The sequence below is a fragment of the Trachypithecus francoisi genome, unplaced genomic scaffold (genome assembly GCF_009764315.1).
Source record: "Trachypithecus francoisi isolate TF-2019V2 unplaced genomic scaffold, Tfra_2.0 Lachesis_group10, whole genome shotgun sequence".
Lineage (NCBI taxonomy): Eukaryota > Metazoa > Chordata > Mammalia > Primates > Cercopithecidae > Trachypithecus > Trachypithecus francoisi.
The window spans coordinates 43,431,732-43,450,480 of record NW_022681455.1 but is presented as its reverse complement, the minus strand read 5'-3'; the positions used below and the strand labels follow the sequence as shown (position 1 = coordinate 43,450,480).

Sequence of the window (18,749 nt, the reverse complement as noted above, 5' to 3'; positions counted from 1 at the left end):
AGGATGCAACTGGGAAAGACGGCGGGGAGGCAGGGAGCAGAAGCGGGTGAGGTGGGGAAGTTCTGCTTGGACAAGGTCAAGTTAAGGTGCGTGTTAGGCATCCCAACGTCAAGTCCGGGAAGGGTGTGTTCCCGACAGGGTCCCAGTTGGATCCTCCCAGTTCGTCTTCCCCATTCCACAGGTGTGGACTCAGCAGCCGGTCTCTGCGCTGGGCCGGGCGGGGTCATGTGGCTGCGGGCTAGCGCCCCCTGGCGCGGGAGAGCGCGGGCGGCTGGGAAATGGCTGCTGCCAGGGTGCGGGGGCGCAGCAAGAGCGGGGAGCTGGGGGAGTCTGGCCGCCCGGCCCTGTACTTCTGCGGGAGCATTCGCGGCGGACGCGAGGACAGGACGCTGTACGAGCGGATCGTGTCTCGGCTGCGGCGATTCGGGACAGTGCTCACCGAACACGTGGCGGCCGCCGAGCTGGGCGCGCGCGGTAAGGCCCTGGGGACGCGGGCTGCGGGGACGTGGCGGGAGCCCGGCTGGGCTGGCGGGGTCCCGGCCTGATACACCGGCAGCTGCGCTCCCGGCGCCAGGAGCCCGCCCTCCTACCCCGGTGCTCCATCCAGCGCCCCAGTCCGAGAAGGAAACTGGCCGGGGCTCGGACTGCGTGGGTCCCAGCAAGCCTGCAGGTGTGACGCACTCTCAGCATTATCTTGACCTTTGGTCCCTTCTTGGAGAACTCTGTCTTAAGCTGCTTTCAGAGCGTTTGTAGGGTGCAACAGAAAGAAGGTGGATTGGGCTGCTTTGCCTGGGCTCAGTTCCCACCTCACCCCCTGGAATCTTTTCCACCACCCAACACGAAAGGTATCCTCCTGCCTCCCCACCAAGTTTTTATTTGTTTTGTTTTGTTTTTGAGACGGAATCTCACTCTGTTGCCCAGGCTGGAGTGCAGTGGTGTGATCATAGCTCACTGCAGCCTCGGCCTCCTAGGCTCACGATCCTCCAGCCTCAGCCTCCTATTAGCAAGGGCTGCAGGGGCACGACACCATGCCTGGCTAATTTTCAAAATTTTTCTGTAGAGATCGGGAGTCTCACTATGTTACCCAGTCTGGTCCTGACCTAGCCTCAAGCGATCCTCCTGCCTTGGGCCTCCCAAAGTGCTGGCACTATAGGTGTGAGCCCCCACACTGGCCTCATGTTCTCTTTCAGGCTGTTATTGTGTTCTGCTCCTGGCTGCTGGGTTTTTCTTTTTCCTTTTTTCCATTTATTTATTTATTTGGAAACAGTCTTGTTCCATTACCCATGCTGGAGTGCAGTGGCAAAATCACAGCTCACTGCCAACCTCTGCCTCCCAGGCTTGAGTGATCCTCCCACCTCAGCCTCCCAAGTAGCTGGGACTACAGGTGTGCGCCACCACACCTGGTTAATTTCTGTATTTTTATAGGGACAGGATTTTGCCATGTTGGCCAGGCTGGTCTTGAACTCCTGAGCCCAAGTGATCTGCCTGCCTTGGCCTCCCAAAGTGTTGGGATTACAGACATGAGCCACTGAGTCTGGCTGGATTTCTCTAAAGCATGCTTTGATGTACTGGTCTGGAATCTTGCAGATCCTCCCAGTTTGAAAATTGTATCTTGAATGCTTGTGCTTCTGCTAAGAAAACCTTAAGTGGTTTCCACTTACCCTACCCAAGAGCAGACCCACAATTTGTGGGACCTCATGCAGTTCTGGGAGATCTCTTTAAAAAGACAAAAATCACAATACAAAGTTGCTGATGGTTTGGAAAGGGCCTGTGCAAGTGGAGGACCCTGAAGCTTATAGCTCATTAGTTCATGGTATATCCAGACTGCCTGGTGGCTCTCCAGGTCTTTAGTGTTATCTGAGGGAGCCTGTTAAAAATGCAGGTTCTGATCATCTGGGATAAAGCCTTCGAATCTGTACTTTCTTCCCCCCGCCCAAGACAACAGTCTTGCTCTGTCGCCTAGGCTGGAGTGCAATGGAGTGATCTCCGCTCCCTGCAACCTCCACCTCTCAGGTTCAAGCAATTATCCTGCCTCAGCCTCCCAAGTAGCTGGTATTACAGGTGCCTGCCACCATGCCTGGCTAATTTTTTAATTTTTAGTAGAGATGGGGTTTCACCATGTTGGCCAGACTGGTCTCGAACTCCTGACCTTGTGAGCCTACCGCTTTAGCGTCCCAAAGTGCCGGGAGCCACTGTACCCGGCCCGAATCTGTACTTTTTTTTTTTTTTTTTTTTTGAGACAGAGTTTTGCTCTTTGCCCAGGCTGGAGTGCAGTGGTGTAATCTCGGCTCACTGCAACCTCCGCCTCCTGGGTTCAAATGATTCTCCTGCTTCAGCCTCCCGAGTTGCTGGGATTACAGGTGTGCACCACCATGCCCAGCTAATTTTTGTATGTTTAGTAGAGACGGGGTTTCACCATGTTGACCAGGCTGGTCTTGAACTCCTGACCTCAAGTGATCCACCCGCCTCAGCCTCCCAAAGTGCTGGGATTGCAGGCATAAGCCACCATGCCCAGCCCTGGAATCTGTACTTCTAACAAGCTCCCCAGTGGTCCTAACCTGATGTAGTGGGCTGAGCCTCACTGTCCTGGAAGATAAGATTTAATCAAACTAGGACCCGAGATCCCTACCCTCTGGGCCCAGGATGCCTCTCCTACTTTTGGCTAAGTGCCCATGCACCTTTCCCTAATCATTCTCATGTGCTGCCCATGTTCTCATTTGGCCCTAATCACACACATCCCACCTTGCACAGGACTGAATTTTTCTTTTTGTGGCTATTCCATTTCCTCGCTGCTTTGACGAGATCGTCACGTTGGGTCAGGTCATCCAGCACAAGGCTCCCGCCCTCCCTAAGCAGGGTGGGTATGGACATGCAAGGGCATAGGAGTTACGAGGAGCCAGCATGAGGCATGTCCCTGACCAGCTTTCCCTCAACACAGGGGAAGAGGCTGCTGGGGGTGACAGGCTCATCCATGAACGGGACCTGGTGTGGCTGCAGCAGGCGGACGGTGAGTGGCGCTCCCTCCTTCCAGCACCTAACTCCTCTGGAGTGTTGGGTTCCCCTGGACATCCCAGCCTCCACACCTAGAAGGGACTCCCAGAGTTCCCTCCTCACCACAGCCACATCGCCATCTTCCTTATGAAGCCCAAGTGCCCCCAATGCTGAGGCTTCCTCTCATCTTTCTTCCCAGTGGTCGTGGCAGAAGTGACACAGCCATCCCTGGGTGTAGGCTATGAGCTGGGCCGGGCTGTGGCCTTCAACAAGCGGATCCTATGCCTGTTCCGCCCGCAGTCTGGCCGTGGTAAGCACCCCAAGCCTCCCTCCTGGCTTTCTGTGGACCCAGCCCTCAGCTCCTTCCCTGGTGGGCTCTGAGCACCGAGCCTCCCTCAACAGGGAAGGGAGAAGGGAGCTGTGAGGGTGGGGATGGGAGGCAGCTCCACCTTTCCCTGCCCTTTCCAGTGCTTTCGGCCATGATCCGGGGAGCAGCTGATGGCTCTCGGTTCCAGGTGTGGGACTATGAGGAGGGAGAGGTGGAGGCGCTGCTGGATCGATACTTCGAGGCTGATCCTCCAGGGCAGGTGGCTGCCTCCCCTGACCCACCCACTTGACTTAATCTCACTTTCTTAAATTCTTCTGTTCTCAGACACTGCTCTAGTACCACTCCTTCCTCTTAGCCCCAGGAGCAAATTAAAAGGTACAGTTAAAATCCTAACTTTCTGTCTGAGTCCTGCCACACTTCACTTCAAGATAGATGCTTTAGAAATCTCTAGGCCAAGAGGAGGACAACTCCTAATGCCCTCAAGCCCCTTTCTCCCCAGGAACACTTAAGAATTGGGAGGAGGGTCGGGTGCAGTGGCTCACGCCTGTGATCCTAGTACTTTGGGAGGCTGAGGTGGGCGGATCACAAGGTCAGGAGATCGAGACCATCCTGGCTAACATGATAAAACCCCTGGCAAAAAATTAGCCAGGCGTGGTGGCGGGTGCCTGTAGTCCCAGCTATTCGGGAGGCTGAGGCAGGAGAATGGCGTGAACCCATGAGGTGGAGCTTGCAGTGAGCCAAGAGTTGGGAGGAAAGGCTGGGCGCAGTGGCTCACACCTGTAATCCCAGCACTTTGAGAGGCTGAGGCGGGCGGATCACCTGAGCTCAAGAGTTTGAGACCAGCCTGGCCAACATGGGAAACCCCATCTCTACTAAAAATACAAAAATTAGATGGGCATGGTGATGCATGGCTGTAATCCCAGCTACTCAGGAGGCTGAGGCAGGAGAATCGCTTGAACCCGGGAGGCGGAGGCTGCAGTGAGCCGAGATCACGCCATTGCACTCCAGCCTGGGGGAGAAAAGCAAAACTCCATTTCAGAACAAAAAAAAAAAAAAAAAAAGAGCTGGGAGGAAGGTTGCTCCTGGGGGTGGCCACCCCCCTCTGTCTCCTCTGAACTGGGCTGGGGCTGCACCTGGCCCTTTCCATGCCAACCTTCACTTCCCTTTATCAGCTTAGGTCAGATGAGTCTGCTCTGAGCCTTCTCAGAGGATAGAAGAGTCCGGAGGTCTAAAGGAAACAGTCAAGATTAGGGGTGTGGGTGGATATGGGGCCAGGGCAGTGGCAACTGATTGGCCCCCCGGTGAAGCTGTCAGCCTGCTCCGAGACGTGTGTGAGAAAGAGGCCTTTATTCAATAAACAGAAAGAGGCACTGCAGACGCTGGGAATCCCTCCCCATGACAAACGGGCAGCTCCTGCCCCGCAGCCCCGTGACTCTGGGGTGGCTCTAGGTGTTTCCTGCATTTGCCCCTCAGTCATAGGCCTCATCTTCATCCTCCTCCTCATCACCAAAGAAGAAAGTCTCTTGATCCAGGTTCTCAGACTCATCGTAGGAGAAGCTGTCATTGTCCAGCTCCTCATCAAACTCATCCTGCTGCCACTCGGGCACATCATCCTCATCGTCTTCCTCCTCTTCTTCCACCTCTGGCCCTGAGGAGGCCTGGGGCCTAGGGAAAGCCACCACACTCAGCCCAGAGGAGGCTGCCATGTCCCACTGCCTCCTCCGTGGCTCTGCCCACCCCACTTACTGACTGCCGGGCACATTGGGTCCTTTTGTCTCCCAGGCCTCTGCTGATGGACTCTGAAGACCAACCCGGAAATCCTGGTGAGCAGACAGAAGGATTTGGGAAGTAGGAGGTGGAGCGCATGGGGCCTTTGGACCCAGCATTCCTTCCACGGATGCTCTGTGAGGGCCAGGCTCCTGCTAGGACTGCTCCCCTCCAAGCACAGCACTTCATGCACCACTGCCTTTGTGAGTTCACTCATGGATGGTCTCCAGAGATACGGGGTACCAGGGTGAGGCACACCACCCTGTGCTTAAAGAGCTTACAGAATCTATGTATGTCTTTTCTGCCCACGTGACTTACTAGTCAGTAAGCAACCCGAGGACGGGATTCAGTTTAGACTCAGTATCAGTGCATTAGAGCTGGAGAGAGCCTGGGAGAGCCCTTGCTCCAGTGACCCCAATCCCCTGAGGCCCACTCCTAGGATTTCACATCTATATCTGGGAAGTATAGTCTGGAAAAGTTCCCCAAGTGATTCTGATAGGCACCTGACCAAATACCCTTGATGTGGGCTAGCCAACTCCTTTATGTTGTAGGAATCCCCAGGAGGTGAAGTGATAGGGTCCAGCAGCATCAGGCAGGTTGGCCCAGGAGCCAGGATGTGCACCCAGGTCTCCTAACATCCATTCACCCGCTTTGCTGCCTTTCCTTCTGGACTCACCCCAGGGCAGGGGCTGTGCTGGGACAGGAGGACCACAACCCCCGCAGAACGCAGGAGCAGAAGGGGTCTGGGCCAGGGAGTACCTGGGCGGAATGCTGCAGGATGGCAAGCAGCCTCTCCTGGATCCGTCGGAGCAGCTCCATGCCCGTGCTGAGGCAGTCAGCCCGCAGGAGTCGCAGGGAGGAGGCCAGGTCTCTGCACCGCAGCAGGGTCTCCTCTGCAGAGGGGGCAGGCACAGAGGCTCCCTCCCTTCTCATTCTCATCCATTCTTTCCTCCAACAAACACCTATGGAACATCTACCAAGCGCTAGGTGCAGCTCTAGACATTCTCATGAAGCTCCCTAGGGGAGCAGGGTAGAGACCAGAAACCAAGAAACATCCGCAAACATCTGCCCCTTGGGCACCTTACAATGTAGGCTTTCGACCTGAACTTGAACAGCCAGGCAGTGAGAAGGCCATGAAGAATGAAGAGGAAGAGGAAAGAGGGAAGGTGGGGCTAGGGCTTGACCTGTTTGGGAGGGGCTGGGCTGTGCAGCAGAGGGGAGGACGCAGGAGGAGGGCCTGGCCAGCAGGGGCAGCTCACCGAGGAGGATCTGCAGGGCATTGGTGTGCAACTCCAGGTTCTCCGTCTGCTGCTCCACCACGTCCATGTACTCTGCGTCCTGGCTGTAGAAGCTGTACACGCAGGCATAGGCCAGCACCTGCAAGGGCTCCCGTCAGCTCTCCCGCCTGCCCTCTCCTCATTCCCTTCATCCAGGCAAGTCTGATGAAAGCAGCCAGGCTCCCCAGACCCCTTTGGCACACCCCTCCCCTGCTCTCCTCCCCTACCCACTACCACCTTCCGAGCCTGCTCCAGTCCCTGGCAGGCATCATTGAGGAAGGTAAAGGATCTGGGCGGGGGCACTTCATGGATGGCAGACACCCGGTTCCGCAAGTTCACAGCAAATTCCTGTGTGGAGGAAGGTGTATCAGCACCAGCACAGGTGGCGCAGCACCACCTGCCTGGTCAGACCTTCAGCCCACCCCCCTCCACCCCGCCACCCCACCCTGCTTCTGCAGGCATCTACCCGCTGTTTCCTCCCGGCTCACCCGCGCCTGGTGATGGAAAGTGCACCTCTCGTTATAGTCCTGAAACCGCTTCTCCTGGCGAGCTGCCTTGCTTACCTAGCAAGGATATGTTGAGTGGGCTATTGGGTGTTTTGTTTGGACAGGAAGGAGTTAATAAGTGGAAAAGCCAACATTCATGGAGGCCTTTCTACACCTCCCCTGGTTATCTTCATTCAGTCCTCAAGACTGTGTGGGGTAGGTCATATTATTCACCCCTTTTGCAGAGGCTGTTGAGGTTTGGAGAAGCCAATGAACTTGCTCAAAGCCACATGCTAAGCAGCAGAGCCAGGCTCTGACTGCAGGGTCCCTACTCTTTCCTGCTCTGCCCTGCTGCCTCCTGTGAGTGTCTGGCCCTCCCCAGCCTTTCTGTAGCCACCTCGGTATGAGAAGTCCTGTTCTGGAGCTGAAGTTCCCTGTGAACAGACTTTCCAGCATCTGCAGGCCCAGGTGGCTGTCTTCCCTGCACTGAGCCTCTGTCCCAACAGCCAGAACACTGCACTGTGCACGGAGCCTGGTCTGCCCAGGACCTGGTAACAGCACCCCTCCCCGACGGCTCTGGGTCTCTGCCCTCCCCCAGTGCCCAGCGCCTTACCATGGCAGAGCAGTTGTAATAGTCTTTGTGATTTGGCTTCCAGGACTTGAGGCAGCGCCAGCAGAATCCATGGTTACATCTGGCACAGGTCATGCTATGGAGGAAGCTGGCTGGTCAGGGACTCCTGCCTCTGGGCAGGGGCGTGCCAGGAATGCCAAGGGCCCGGATGCACCGCTGCTGATGCTGTGGCCTCTGCTCCTGCCCTGATAAGTCTCCTTAGTCATACCCAGCCCTGCTGAATGCACCCCTGCTTTTGAATTCCCCCAGTCAGTGTGGACTTACAAGTGAGAAAAGGAACATTAAGATCCAGGAAGCCACCGTGGAGGCTGCCACGTGAGGGGCGGCTGAGGAACCGCCCTCTTTTGCTGAGCTTTACACTAAGCCTGTTCCTCCCTCCTTCTGCCAGGTTTCCTCCCTTCCCCTTGCCCTCTGGATCCCCACAGTACCCCCCTTCTTACTGCAGGCACCCCTCGTTCTTCTCGATGGGAGCCTGACAGCTGGGACAGCGCTTGGAGATGAGCTTGGCCAGGTGCTTGCTCTGTGCCTCCACGCTCATGCCGTCATAGTAGCCGCCATCATCAACCCACTGAGACATGTGGCCACAGCTAGCAGGGTAGTGTGCCTAGGGCAAGAGGGCGTGGTAGGGACACAGCTAAGTCCTGAGGACAGCACGGCTGGTGTGCACAGGAGAGGGGGGAGCAGGCACAGGTCACATTTGGAGGGCTCCAGGAAGAGGAACATGGCTCAACTGGGTGGCAGAGGCTGAGGAAGGACAAGTCACAGTCTGTGTGTGTGGCAGGGAGGGGGTATTAAGCAGGGAAGGAGTGTGAATCCTTGCTCAGGGTCAGGGCCAGTGTGGGGCTCCCACCTCAGGGAAGCTACAGTTGAAGCAAGAGGCCCAGCCACACTTGGAGCAGGTGGTCCCACAGCCCAGTCCCTGGCGGCACAGGATGCGGTCGCAGCCCTGGGGGTTGGTGCACCAGGTCAGGTTGGAGCAGCTCTCCACATAGCTACGCAGGAGCGCCTTCTCATACTGTGGAGACGCAGGTGCCATAAGGTGAGGGTATGGCTCTCCAGGATGCCACACCTCCAGGCCCCCAGACCCCGTAGCTTGGTCTACTCCCTGGGGCACACTCCTTTGGCTCTGCACTGGAGCCTCTCTCAGACGAGAGAGGATACCTTGGAGATGACCTCTGGCGAGGAGACGATGGCACGAATGAAGGCTCCGGTGGGCTGGGCGGGGCAGTCGGCAATGGGGCAGGTGCAATTCAAAACAAGGTTCTGCTCGATCCGAGTTGTCAGGTACTCATTCCAGCAAGACTGGGAGGGACAAAAGGAGGGGCTGCTCAGAGACAGTGTGGGAGCAGCACAGGGGGAGTGTCCTGGGAACTAAGCTAGCGTCCCTCCTTCCCTTCCCCTCCACTACCACGTGGAAGCCCAGAGACAAGCCTGCCTCTACATCAAACAATGCTGACTCCTCTCTCCGGCTTCACTGAGACTGGCCCAAATTACAGTTGTCTTTGAGGATGGGGTAGGCTGTGTATTTGCCTAATCATAATTACTGTTGGGATGGACAAGGAGGGAATGGGTAGAAATAATCAAGAAAAAGGAGAATGATTCAAATTCTAAGAAAGATATGCAGAGAGCAGGAAGGTCTGAGAGAAAGGAGCCTGGGAAATGGGTCGCCTGGGTGGCTGACCACACGGCTCTGGTCTCTCCTCCCAACTCCAGTGGCTTATCTCCAATAACTGTCTGGATGCTCCTGTCTCCGACTCATGCCTCCGACAGACCCAGACTCTTCTCTACAAAACTGACTTGCCCATTGCGTTTCCCCCAAACCCTGAGCAACTTGCACCACCGTCCCCCTCGTCACCAGTGTCGGAAACTTCCTATCGTTCTTTTGCTCCCATGTCACTCCCCCGCCCATGCTAAATCAGGCCATTATCCCCTCATCCCTAAACCACTGTGAGAGCCTGTTCTGATCCATGGTCTCCTCTCCCGGTCTCTTCCCACACCATCCATTTGGTCTATGCACGAGCAGCCGTCACAGCCGTCTGAGCCTCCTACAATACTCCACGAACGACCCCTGCCTCTCACACTGCCTATGGCCATGCTTTCCAAAATGATGGGTCTAAACCCTCAGGAGACCGTGTGTCCGTCATATCAAAGCTGCAGCATAAATGTGAAGCACCTGACTAGATCGTTTTTACTCAAAGTACCAGACCAAAGTAAACAAAACCCTTTCTGCATTGAAACAAACCCAGACAAGGCTGGGAAATTGAATGCAAATTCTTGCATTTTTGAGATAGAACAGGGAAAATTTTCTCTGAATTCAGACCCTACTCTTATAGGCACACTGGTGCCTCAGGATCCCCCTCTGACCTGGCATCTCAGTCTGGGGACCCCCAGCTGCTCTCATGACTATTGTCCAGCCCAAGTGGTGGGGCTCACCCTGGGAGCTGTCCTGCTGCTTCTCTTGCATTGCTGTTGTGCCGCTCAGCTATGACCAGTGCTGCACGGGCTCCTCCTCAGCAGGGGCTTTTCAATCAGCCTGTTCATCTGCCTGGTTTTCAGGCCCCTTGTCTGTCTGTCTGTCTGTCTGTCTGTCTCTCTCTCTCTCTTTTTAGACAGGGTCTTGCTTTGTCACCCACACTGGAGGATAGTGGCACAATCATGGCTCAGCCTCAATCTCCTGGACTCAAGCAATCCTCCCACCTCAGCCTTCTGAGCAGGTAGGACTATAGGTGTGCACCACCATGCCTGGGTACATTTTTTTTCTATTTTTTGTAGCGACGGGGTCTTGCTATGTTGTCTAGGCTGGTCTCAAACTCCTGCGACCCCCCACCTCGATATCTCTACAGGCTTGGTACCCTGGGTCTGCTTCTTTCTCCTTGGTTAAGGCCTGCCAGGCCTCTCTACTTCATTCCAAATTCAAAAATCTACTGTCTACCTGCCAGTTCCACACAGGTGTCCAACAAGCAGCTCAAACTTCACAGGGCCACAACAGAGTAAAGATGACACATGCCATCCACCCAGATGCTCAGGTCAAAAGCACAGGAACCATCCTTGATTCCCCTCTCTGAAGCCCCTACATCTAACCCCACCAAATCCCATCAGCTCCACTTCCAAATGTGTCCCAATCTGCCCTCTCTCATCGCCACTGCCCCTAGTCCAAACTACCACCATCTCTTGCCTCTAGTACGACAGTCAGCAAATGGGCATCTCTGCTTCCACTCTTGCTCCATCCAAGCCTTTTCTCCATATAATGGCAGAAGCAATCTTTTAAAAACTGTAGGGCCAGGCGCAGTGGCTCACGCCTGTAATCCCAGCACTTTGGGAGGCCGAGGCGGGTGAATCACAAGGTCAGGAGATCGAGACCATCCTGGCTAACACTGTGAAACCCCGTCTTTACTAAAAATACAAAAAATTAGCCGGGTGTGGTGGCAGGCACCTATAGTCCCAGCTACTCAGGAGGCTGAGGCAGAAGAATCGCTTGAACCTAGGAGGTGGAGGTTGCAGTGAGCTGAGATCACACCCCTGCATGCTAGCTTGGGTGACAGAGTGAGACTCCATCTCAAAACATAATAATAAAATATAAATAAATAAATAAATATAATAAATATAAATATAAACCAGATCATATCACTATTCTGCTTAAACCCACTATGGCTTCTCATAAAATAAAATCCACTGTCAGGCTGGGTGTGGTGGCGTATGCCTGTAATTCCAGCACTTTGGGAGATCAAGACAGGAGGATTGCTTGAGACTGCCAAAATTCAAATCCTGACCTTTGGCAAATTACTTCACCTCCAAGTGTCTCCCTCTGTCATGAAAAATGGCAGTAACAAAAATACCTACCTCATATAACTAGTATGAGAATTAAGTAAAATAATGCATGTAAACAGCACAATGCCTGGCTCAGAATGAGCTCCCATCAATATTATTAGCTCTCTGGTCATTTCTTGCTGGGATTTTTTTCAATACCTCATTTAGCACCCAGTGCTATGCACGTAAGTCCATGAGAAATATTTGTTGAATGAAAAAATGGAAGTGTAAAGGAAATAATTAAGAACCTTGGGAAAAGGGAGCATAAGCAACTATGTGAGAGGAGGAGCCAGAAGCAGAACCAAAGGGAAAGAGAAAAATACACACACACACACACACACACACGCATGCACGTGCACACCAGCACATGCAGACACGTCTATCACCCACTACTGGGGAAACGCTGTTGGGAGAAGCAGCTGGAATTCATGGCAACCAGGAGTGCCCCTCCTGCAAAACTGATGTGTTTGGGCTTGGCACCAGTTCTAAAGAGCTGTGAGGCACTCAGTGCTCCACATTCTCTGTACCTCAGCCCCACTTTTTTTTACTTTTGAAGATGACTCACTCCCCATCTGCAAGCTTCTCTGTGTCCGCTGTATAGAAGCAAGCCTATACAGCAAGAAGACCCTATGGTAGGGTCTCACTCTGTCCTCCAGACTGAAGTGCAGTGATGAGATATTGGCTCACTATAGCCTCCACCTCCTAGGCTCAGGTGATCCTCCACCTCAGCCTCCCGAATAGCTGAGACTATAGGTGTGCACCACCATGCCCAGCTTATTTTTGTGTTTTTTGTAAAGACGAGGTCTTGCCGGGTTACCCAGGCTGGTCTCAAACTCCTGAGCTCAAGCAATCTGCCCACATCGGCCTCCCAAAGTAAGGTGATTACAGGTGTGCACACTACCTCACAAGGCCCATTTTAAAAAAATTAATTTTGTATTAAGTGAGAGTATATGATAAAAGTAGTGATAGTGCGCTGAGATGAGGGGACTTAAATGGTGATAAGGGCAACCACAAACTAGAGTTATCACCAATCTACTAACACTTTTGCAAACACTTCACAAAGTGCCTTGACATCTATTTTACACATATATCTTTTAGTTCTAACTTGGCCGATAATGGGAATCCCATGAGGATGCTTTAAAACTTCCTCCAGATTTCTCACCTCCAGAGATTCTGGTTCAATGAGTCTGAGGTATTGTCTGGGCATTAAGACTTATAAAAGCTTCCAGTGATTATAATATGAAGCTGAGCTGCAGAACCATTGATACATATCGCTAGATCCTAACCACCACCCTTTAGAGTGTCAAGGCAGGTGGTACCACTTACAGATGACAAAACTAGTTTAAGAGGGACTAAGAGACTAAATCCGCTATTGCCCCGGTGATGAAAATGGCAGTGCTGGGCTAGAACCCAAGAATTCCCAAGGAATTTTGTTAGGGTAGGGCAGAAAGCCAGGGGCAGGAGCAATGCTGGCGGGGCCTCACCTTACAGCAATAGTGCATGCAGCAGAGAGAGGGCAAGTCGTCGTCACACCCCAAAGGGCTCACGCAGACAGGGCAGTGGTCAGGCCGTGTGGGTACAGCCTGGACCTGGGGTACGCACAGCCCAGCTGCCAGCAGCAATGGCTCAGGGTCCTCACTGTAGCTCTGTAGCAGCTGTTCGGCACCCCAGTGGGAATGAGCCAAAAGGTGCTGAGCGACATCTGGCTCTAAGTTCAGAGTCTCCTGCACCTGACACACCGTCTGCTTCATCAACCCTTCTACTTCCTGGGGGCTCATGGTGCGGCCTGCAGGCAACTGTAGAGATGCCAGGGTAGCCACAGCTTCTGGGCTTGTGGGGAGAGAAGAAACAGAAGTCAGTATTCCTGCACTGTTATCCAGCCTACTAACTGAACCCACCTGGCCCCCAGCTCCCTACTTGAGCATACTTGCTCGCTTGCCTAACCAGCCTCAGGATAACCACCCAAACCAACCGTCAGAGTAGGTCCTCCACAGACGCACTTATAAATGTCAGGGTGGGGCTGGCTGTTGCAATGACTGGGGAAAAATAGGTATCTAGGGGTCAGGGTGCTAAAAGACCAATAGCTGATGGGACAGTCCCACTGTAGGTCTCACCCCAAATGGTGGCAGCACCTGTAGTGAGAACAGCAATCTCCATCCTTACTGCTCAAGTGTGGTCTGTGGACCAGCAGCACAGGCATCACAGAGAGCTCTGCTGTTAAATCTGCATTTTAACACTAGCTCCTTGTTGAGGTTTGAGAAAGATTACTCGAGATAATTCACTTTACACATGATGCAAACAGCAGGATACAAAAAGCAGGGCCATAACAGCTTCCAAAGAACATTAAAAAGCTTTAGGGGTGCTGGCTGATTAGTGAAATCCTATGGCAAATTCCTCTGTAGAACAAACTTCCTGAAAGTTTGTATATTTAACTGAGTAGAGTACATAGTTAGCAATCAATACATATTTGCAGGTCCCAATTGGAAAGGGGTGGTGGTGCTGGGAGGGCCAATAAAAACTATCAAAGTTAGGGAAATAACAGGGATGGGGAAAAGGGGATTAGACAAAGAAAGAAGGGAAGTGTTTCTCCACAAGGGATCTTGGTTTTGGCATGACAACCTCTCCCACCTCACTGCAAGGGGTCAGGGGGGGTGGCTACCTAGGCTTGGAGGTTTTGCTCTGGCTGCCACAAAAAGGGACATCTGCCTGACCCCGGCAGGGCCCCATGGGCTCTGGAGCAGCATACATCAGGATCTGGGGCCGGTCATCACGCCGTTTCACGTAGCCCTGGCCTAAGAGGTGCAGGATGCAAGAGAGGACATCTGTACTGGTACAGGCCACGCCCCCAGCAACGGTGTGGCCCAGGGTTCCAGGAGGATTTGGACCCTTCTGCCAGGCCTCCAGCACCTGGATAGGAGGAAAGAAACAATAAGGCCACTTTTACCTAGGAAGCAAGCTGCTGGGCTCAATGCCCAGCTCTGCCACTTATTCCTCCCCCTCTTTTTTTTTTAAGAGACAATCTTGCTGTGTCACCCAGGCCAGGGTGCAGTGGCATGATCACAGCTCACTGTACCCTCAAACTCTGGACTCAAGTGATCCTCCCGCATGAGCCATGGTATCTGGCAGCTCTGCCACTTACTAGCTGTGTGATTGTAGATTAGTTACTAAGTTTCTCTCTCTCTCTCTCTCTCTTTTTTTTCCAATAGAGTCTCGTTCTGTTGCCCAGGCTGGAGTGCAGTGGCACCATCTCTCACTGCAACCTCTGCCTCCTGGATTCTCCTGCCTCAGCCTCCCAAGCAGCTGGGACTACAGGTGTGCACCACCATACCCAGCTAATTTTTGTATTTTTAGTAGAGATGGGGTTTCACCATGTTGGCCAGACTGGTCACGAATTCCTGACCTCAAGTGATCCACCCACCTTAGCCTCCCAAAGTGCTAGGATTACAGGCGTAAGCCACAGCGCCTGGCCACTACTAAGTTTCTCATACTTCACTGTTCTTATCTGTCAAATGAAATAAAATAACATTTATAGGATTGTTGAGGATTAAATGATGACTTTTTTTCTTTTTGAGACAGAGTCTTGCTCTGTTGCCCAGGCTGGAGTACAGTGGCACAATCTTGGCTCACTGTAACCTCCACCTCCTGGATTCAAGCGATTCTCATGCCTTGGCCTCCCAAGTAGCTGGGATTACAGGCATGTGCCACCATGCCCAGCTACTTTTTGTATTTTTGGTAGACACACAGTTTCGTCTTGTTGGCCAAGCTGGTCTCAAACTCCTGGCCTCAAGTGATCCGCCCGCCTTGGCCTCCCAAAGTGCTGGGATTACAGATATGAGCCACTGTGCCTGGCTGGATTAAATGACTTAATCATGCAAACTCTTAGAATAGGGCCTGGCGCATGGTAAACATTCATGCCTTATCTTTACCTCCTATCTGCTCTGTCAGGCACAGAAAACCCAGATGGAAATATCACCCTACAGAAGTCTTACATGGAAAGAGTTCACTGTGTTCATCCCCAATCCCAAGCATGACTCCCTCCCTCCCCCAACTTCACGGTCCCCTCTCTGCCTACCAGACAAACCAGCTGATCAATGTGGAGGCCCTTTTCCCCATGGGCTTTGAGAATACGAACAAGAAGACAGCTCAAGAGATTCCTCTTCTGTTCCAGGGTTCGGCCCTCATCCTTCTCTACGTTCAGGTACGCCTGGGGAGGTATCAGCCACAGGGCCTCCCCACTGCACTGGGGCCCAGGCTCATGAAGCCGCAGCACACCTGGAACCCACTCCCGGTCAGGTACCGGAGGAGGCAGAGGGACACATGAATGGGGACTAAGATGACCCCATTCTCACCCCTACTACAGTCCCTCCATCCTGAGGGCGACCCCCCGACCAGCAGCAGAGGCTCAGCCCGGTCCCCAGTGACCTACCCCTGTGTGGAAAGTCCTGGCCCTCATGCAGGGTCAAAGGGCCATTCCCCGAGGTGAGGGGCACGAGTGCCTGGAGCAGCAGCTCTGGGGAGAGGGCAGAATCCTTCAGCAAGGTCTCTACTGACACCTCCTGATGAGGAGAAATGCCCAGTCAGGAGTCAAAGGAAAGAAAAGAAGAAGGGAGGAAGGATGAAAGGAGAAACAGAGTTTAGGAGGAGAACAGTGACAGACAAGGTGGCAGAGAAGACAGAGAGAGGCTAAGGGCTGAAGCACCTCTGTATGATTGAAATTCAGCAGCAGCCACATCTGCACGGTGGACACATGCAGTGTCTGGTTCCCAAACTGCAGCTCAGCCCGGCCCAGCCACGTCCACTGCAGTCGCCGATGTGGTCCCATGTCCAGGATTGGATGGTTCTGACCTAGGCAAGTGTCAAGGAGAAGAGTGGAGACACAGAATGGGCGAAACGAGGGGTTTAGGGGTTGAGGTATCAAGCTTTGCTCCTACTAGTCCCTGCGGGGAGGAGGGTCCCAGCATTTTCAGACAGACAGATACCTTGTCAAGCTTTCAGATCTCAGCCTTCTCTGCGCCTGCCTCCCTGGTGAGCCACAGGTAACTAGGAGCCCATCTCTAGACCCAGAGCCTAGCCCTGAGCCAGGCAGGTTCCATGCAAAAACACCAGAGAGAAAGCACTTGCATTTTGCCCTCAAGGAGCTCACAGTTTTAAAGACCCACTGAGCTGGATCTCTTCCTCCTTCTGTTTCACAGCTCAGGCAAGGTGAGCCTGAGACATCTGTTCCTACTGGAAAGCAAGGAAGCTGTCAAAGGGGGAGTATTAAAGGGATCAGGAGCCTACCTGAGAGATGTTCTCTGACCAAAGACGGGACAATTTGAGCATCAAAAAAAAAAAAAAAAAATCTGCAATGTGTGATGGAACCACACAAAATATTTAAAAATCTATGAGTTCATAATGATATATTTTTAAAAGATCCCATGGGTTATATTTAAAACATACTAGAGAACCAACACATTATTTTTAAAACTAGTTAAAAATAATTGGAAGAGGAAACAATCAAGCCTTTCCTGTATAAACTGGACTTCAGGGTAAATAAACAGTTGGTGAAAGGAAGTTTCTCTTGAAAGCATTCCAGCTAATACATGAAGAAGGAATGACAGAACTAGATATAACTATTTCATAACCCCTAATGAAATGACAGACCTAAGCAATGGTAGAAATGCCTGCCTGGTGAAAAGCTGATGGAAAATTACATGTAATGTATAGACATGACTGACACACTGAAATCTGTTGATTCGTCTCAACATCACAAAGGGAGACAGGCTGAACCTGCCTCCTGGTGGAAGGACACATACCACCACTGAAGCGTTCTTGCCCGAGAAATCAAACCCAAATCTGAATAAGCCTCTACACCTACAAATCAGTTTTCAGGAAATAAAGGAGACAGAGGAATATGCTTGAAGACACCACGTGAATGCAATCAGGAAAATCCAGCCTGTGAGTGAATAACCCACTTTCCTCCAGAAATAACTGCAAGGAGGATAAAACAGGAGGTGGAAACCTATAGAGTAAGGGAGATGTAAGATAATGCAACCAAATGCAATGCATGGACCTTGTTGGGATCCTCACTAAACAGAATAACTAACCAAAAAACTCCAAGGCAATCAGGGAAATATGAGCAATGACTGTATACTTGATACAAATTGCAAATTTCTAAATATTTGATAATTGTAGTATCCTTTTTTTTTTTTTTTAAAGAAAGAGCACTTATCTTTTAAATTTTGGGGGTGAATAGATGGGAGTACAGATTGAAGCAAGATTGGCCATGAGCTGATATATGTTGGAGTTTAGTCTGTCTACATTTGTATATGCTTGAAATTTATAATAAAAAGACTTTTTAAATGAGGGTGAAAATAACCCTTCTCAGACAAAAAAAACTGGTAGGGTTTTCCACCAAACTCCTCAATGAAGACACTTTTTTTTTTTTTTTTTGAGACGGAGTTTCACTCTGTCCCCCAGACTGGAGTGCAGTGACATGATCTCGGCTCACTGCAACCTCCGCCTCCCAGGTTCAAGCAATTCTCCTGCCTCAGTCTCCCGAGTGGCTGGGATCACAGGCGTGTGCCACCATGCCTGGCTAATTTTTGTATTTTGAGTAGAGACAGGGTTTTGCCATCTTGGCCAGGCTGGTCTCAAACTCCTGACCTTAGGTGATCTGCCTGCCTCAGCCTCCCAAAGTGCTGTGATTACAGGCATCGGCCACCATGGCCGGCCTGAAGGCACTTCTAGCAGATGTATTTTACAAAGAAGAAGGACCAAGAGGCAAAGGAAATGGTGGCTAAAGCAATTGGCATGGTGGCAATTGTAAATATCCCTGAATAAATCATAATAATGACAATGTTGGAGGTTAAAAAAAGATAATTCTAAGATATGGAACAACAGTAATAAGTAATATGGGAATTAGAGCTGGAGTTAAGATTTTCTAAGATCCTTTTATTGTTCAGAAAGGTAGGAAGTGATATTAGCTAATCAAGGATACAGGTTAAAAATACAAGGGTATTCAATTATAAAAACAGAATGCCTAAGTTCTAAAACTGATATAGACAAAAAATAAATTTTTTAAAAACAATCAATCAATCCAAAAGAAGAAAGAAAAAAGACAGCACAAAAACCCAGGGTAGAATCATATGTACATAGGTGTTCAATTTATTCTTCTTTAAATATAAGAAGAGTAAACAAAAACACAAAATAAGAAGTTAGAAACAGCCAATTAATTAATGAATAATATATGAATTCATTATGAGTTTATTATTTATGAATTTATTATGAATTTGTTACTCATAATGGGCTAAAATTGACATCTTAAAAAGAGATTGTCAGGTTGAACAAAAAACAAATTCTAGGTTTTTATAAGACGTGTGCCTAAAACACAAAGGGTATGGCAAAGTTAAAAGCAAAACAATCCCAGGGGAAATTCTAACAAAAATAGAATACTGGCATGATTTTAAAGTATCTTCCCTGAC

At 51.4% G+C, this 18,749-nt stretch overlaps 2 protein-coding genes across 9 annotated transcripts in view; one reads left to right on the top strand and one right to left on the bottom strand.

Moving 5' to 3' along the window:
• Window positions 1-232: 232 nt before the first annotated feature.
• On the top strand, window positions 233-3,712 carry DNPH1 (2'-deoxynucleoside 5'-phosphate N-hydrolase 1). Its single transcript, XM_033217235.1, has 4 exons — window positions 233-474; window positions 2,939-3,007; window positions 3,191-3,301; window positions 3,460-3,712. Exons 1-4 carry the CDS (start codon window positions 279-281, stop codon window positions 3,606-3,608), a joined length of 525 nt encoding a protein of 174 aa, XP_033073126.1. The 5' UTR covers window positions 233-278; the 3' UTR covers window positions 3,609-3,712.
• A 934-nt stretch (window positions 3,713-4,646) lies between these two features.
• Window positions 4,647-18,749, bottom strand: part of CUL9 (cullin 9) — a 43,844-nt gene continuing 29,741 nt past the window's right edge. For 4 of the 8 annotated variants that reach the window (XM_033217230.1, XM_033217231.1, XM_033217233.1 and 1 more), the window contains 15 exons: window positions 15,986-16,131; window positions 15,713-15,842; window positions 15,359-15,558; window positions 13,946-14,193; window positions 12,771-13,116; window positions 8,641-8,781; window positions 8,330-8,494; window positions 7,920-8,083; window positions 7,462-7,555; window positions 6,852-6,926; window positions 6,601-6,711; window positions 6,346-6,463; window positions 5,846-5,979; window positions 5,066-5,139; window positions 4,647-4,984 (listed from right to left, as the gene is read on the bottom strand). In XM_033217230.1, coding sequence (XP_033073121.1) covers window positions 4,789-4,984; window positions 5,066-5,139; window positions 5,846-5,979; window positions 6,346-6,463; window positions 6,601-6,711; window positions 6,852-6,926; window positions 7,462-7,555; window positions 7,920-8,083; window positions 8,330-8,494; window positions 8,641-8,781; window positions 12,771-13,116; window positions 13,946-14,193; window positions 15,359-15,558; window positions 15,713-15,842; window positions 15,986-16,131 — 2,342 coding nt within the window. In that variant the 3' untranslated portion in view covers window positions 4,647-4,788. Of the gene's footprint in view, window positions 4,985-5,065; window positions 5,140-5,845; window positions 6,060-6,345; window positions 6,464-6,600; window positions 6,712-6,851; window positions 6,950-7,461; window positions 7,556-7,919; window positions 8,084-8,329; window positions 8,495-8,640; window positions 8,782-12,770; window positions 13,117-13,945; window positions 14,194-15,358; window positions 15,559-15,712; window positions 15,843-15,985; window positions 16,132-18,749 lie in introns of those variants that run through there. The other 4 variants (XM_033217232.1, XR_004438739.1, XR_004438740.1 and 1 more) reach the window with 4 other exon arrangements.

What these genes read in the sequence shown, in the direction of transcription:
- DNPH1 (XM_033217235.1), top strand. Translation starts at nt 279, where the DNA reads ATGGCTGCTGCCAGGGTGCGGGGGCGCAGCAAGAGCGGGGAGCTGGGG. An exon ending in CGCCGAGCTGGGCGCGCGCG is followed by an intron (nt 475 to 2,938) that starts GTAAGGCCCTGG and finishes CCCTCAACACAG; the next exon opens with GGGAAGAGGCTGCTGGGGGT. An exon ending in CCGCCCGCAGTCTGGCCGTG is followed by an intron (nt 3,302 to 3,459) that starts GTAAGCACCCCA and finishes TGCCCTTTCCAG; the next exon opens with TGCTTTCGGCCATGATCCGG.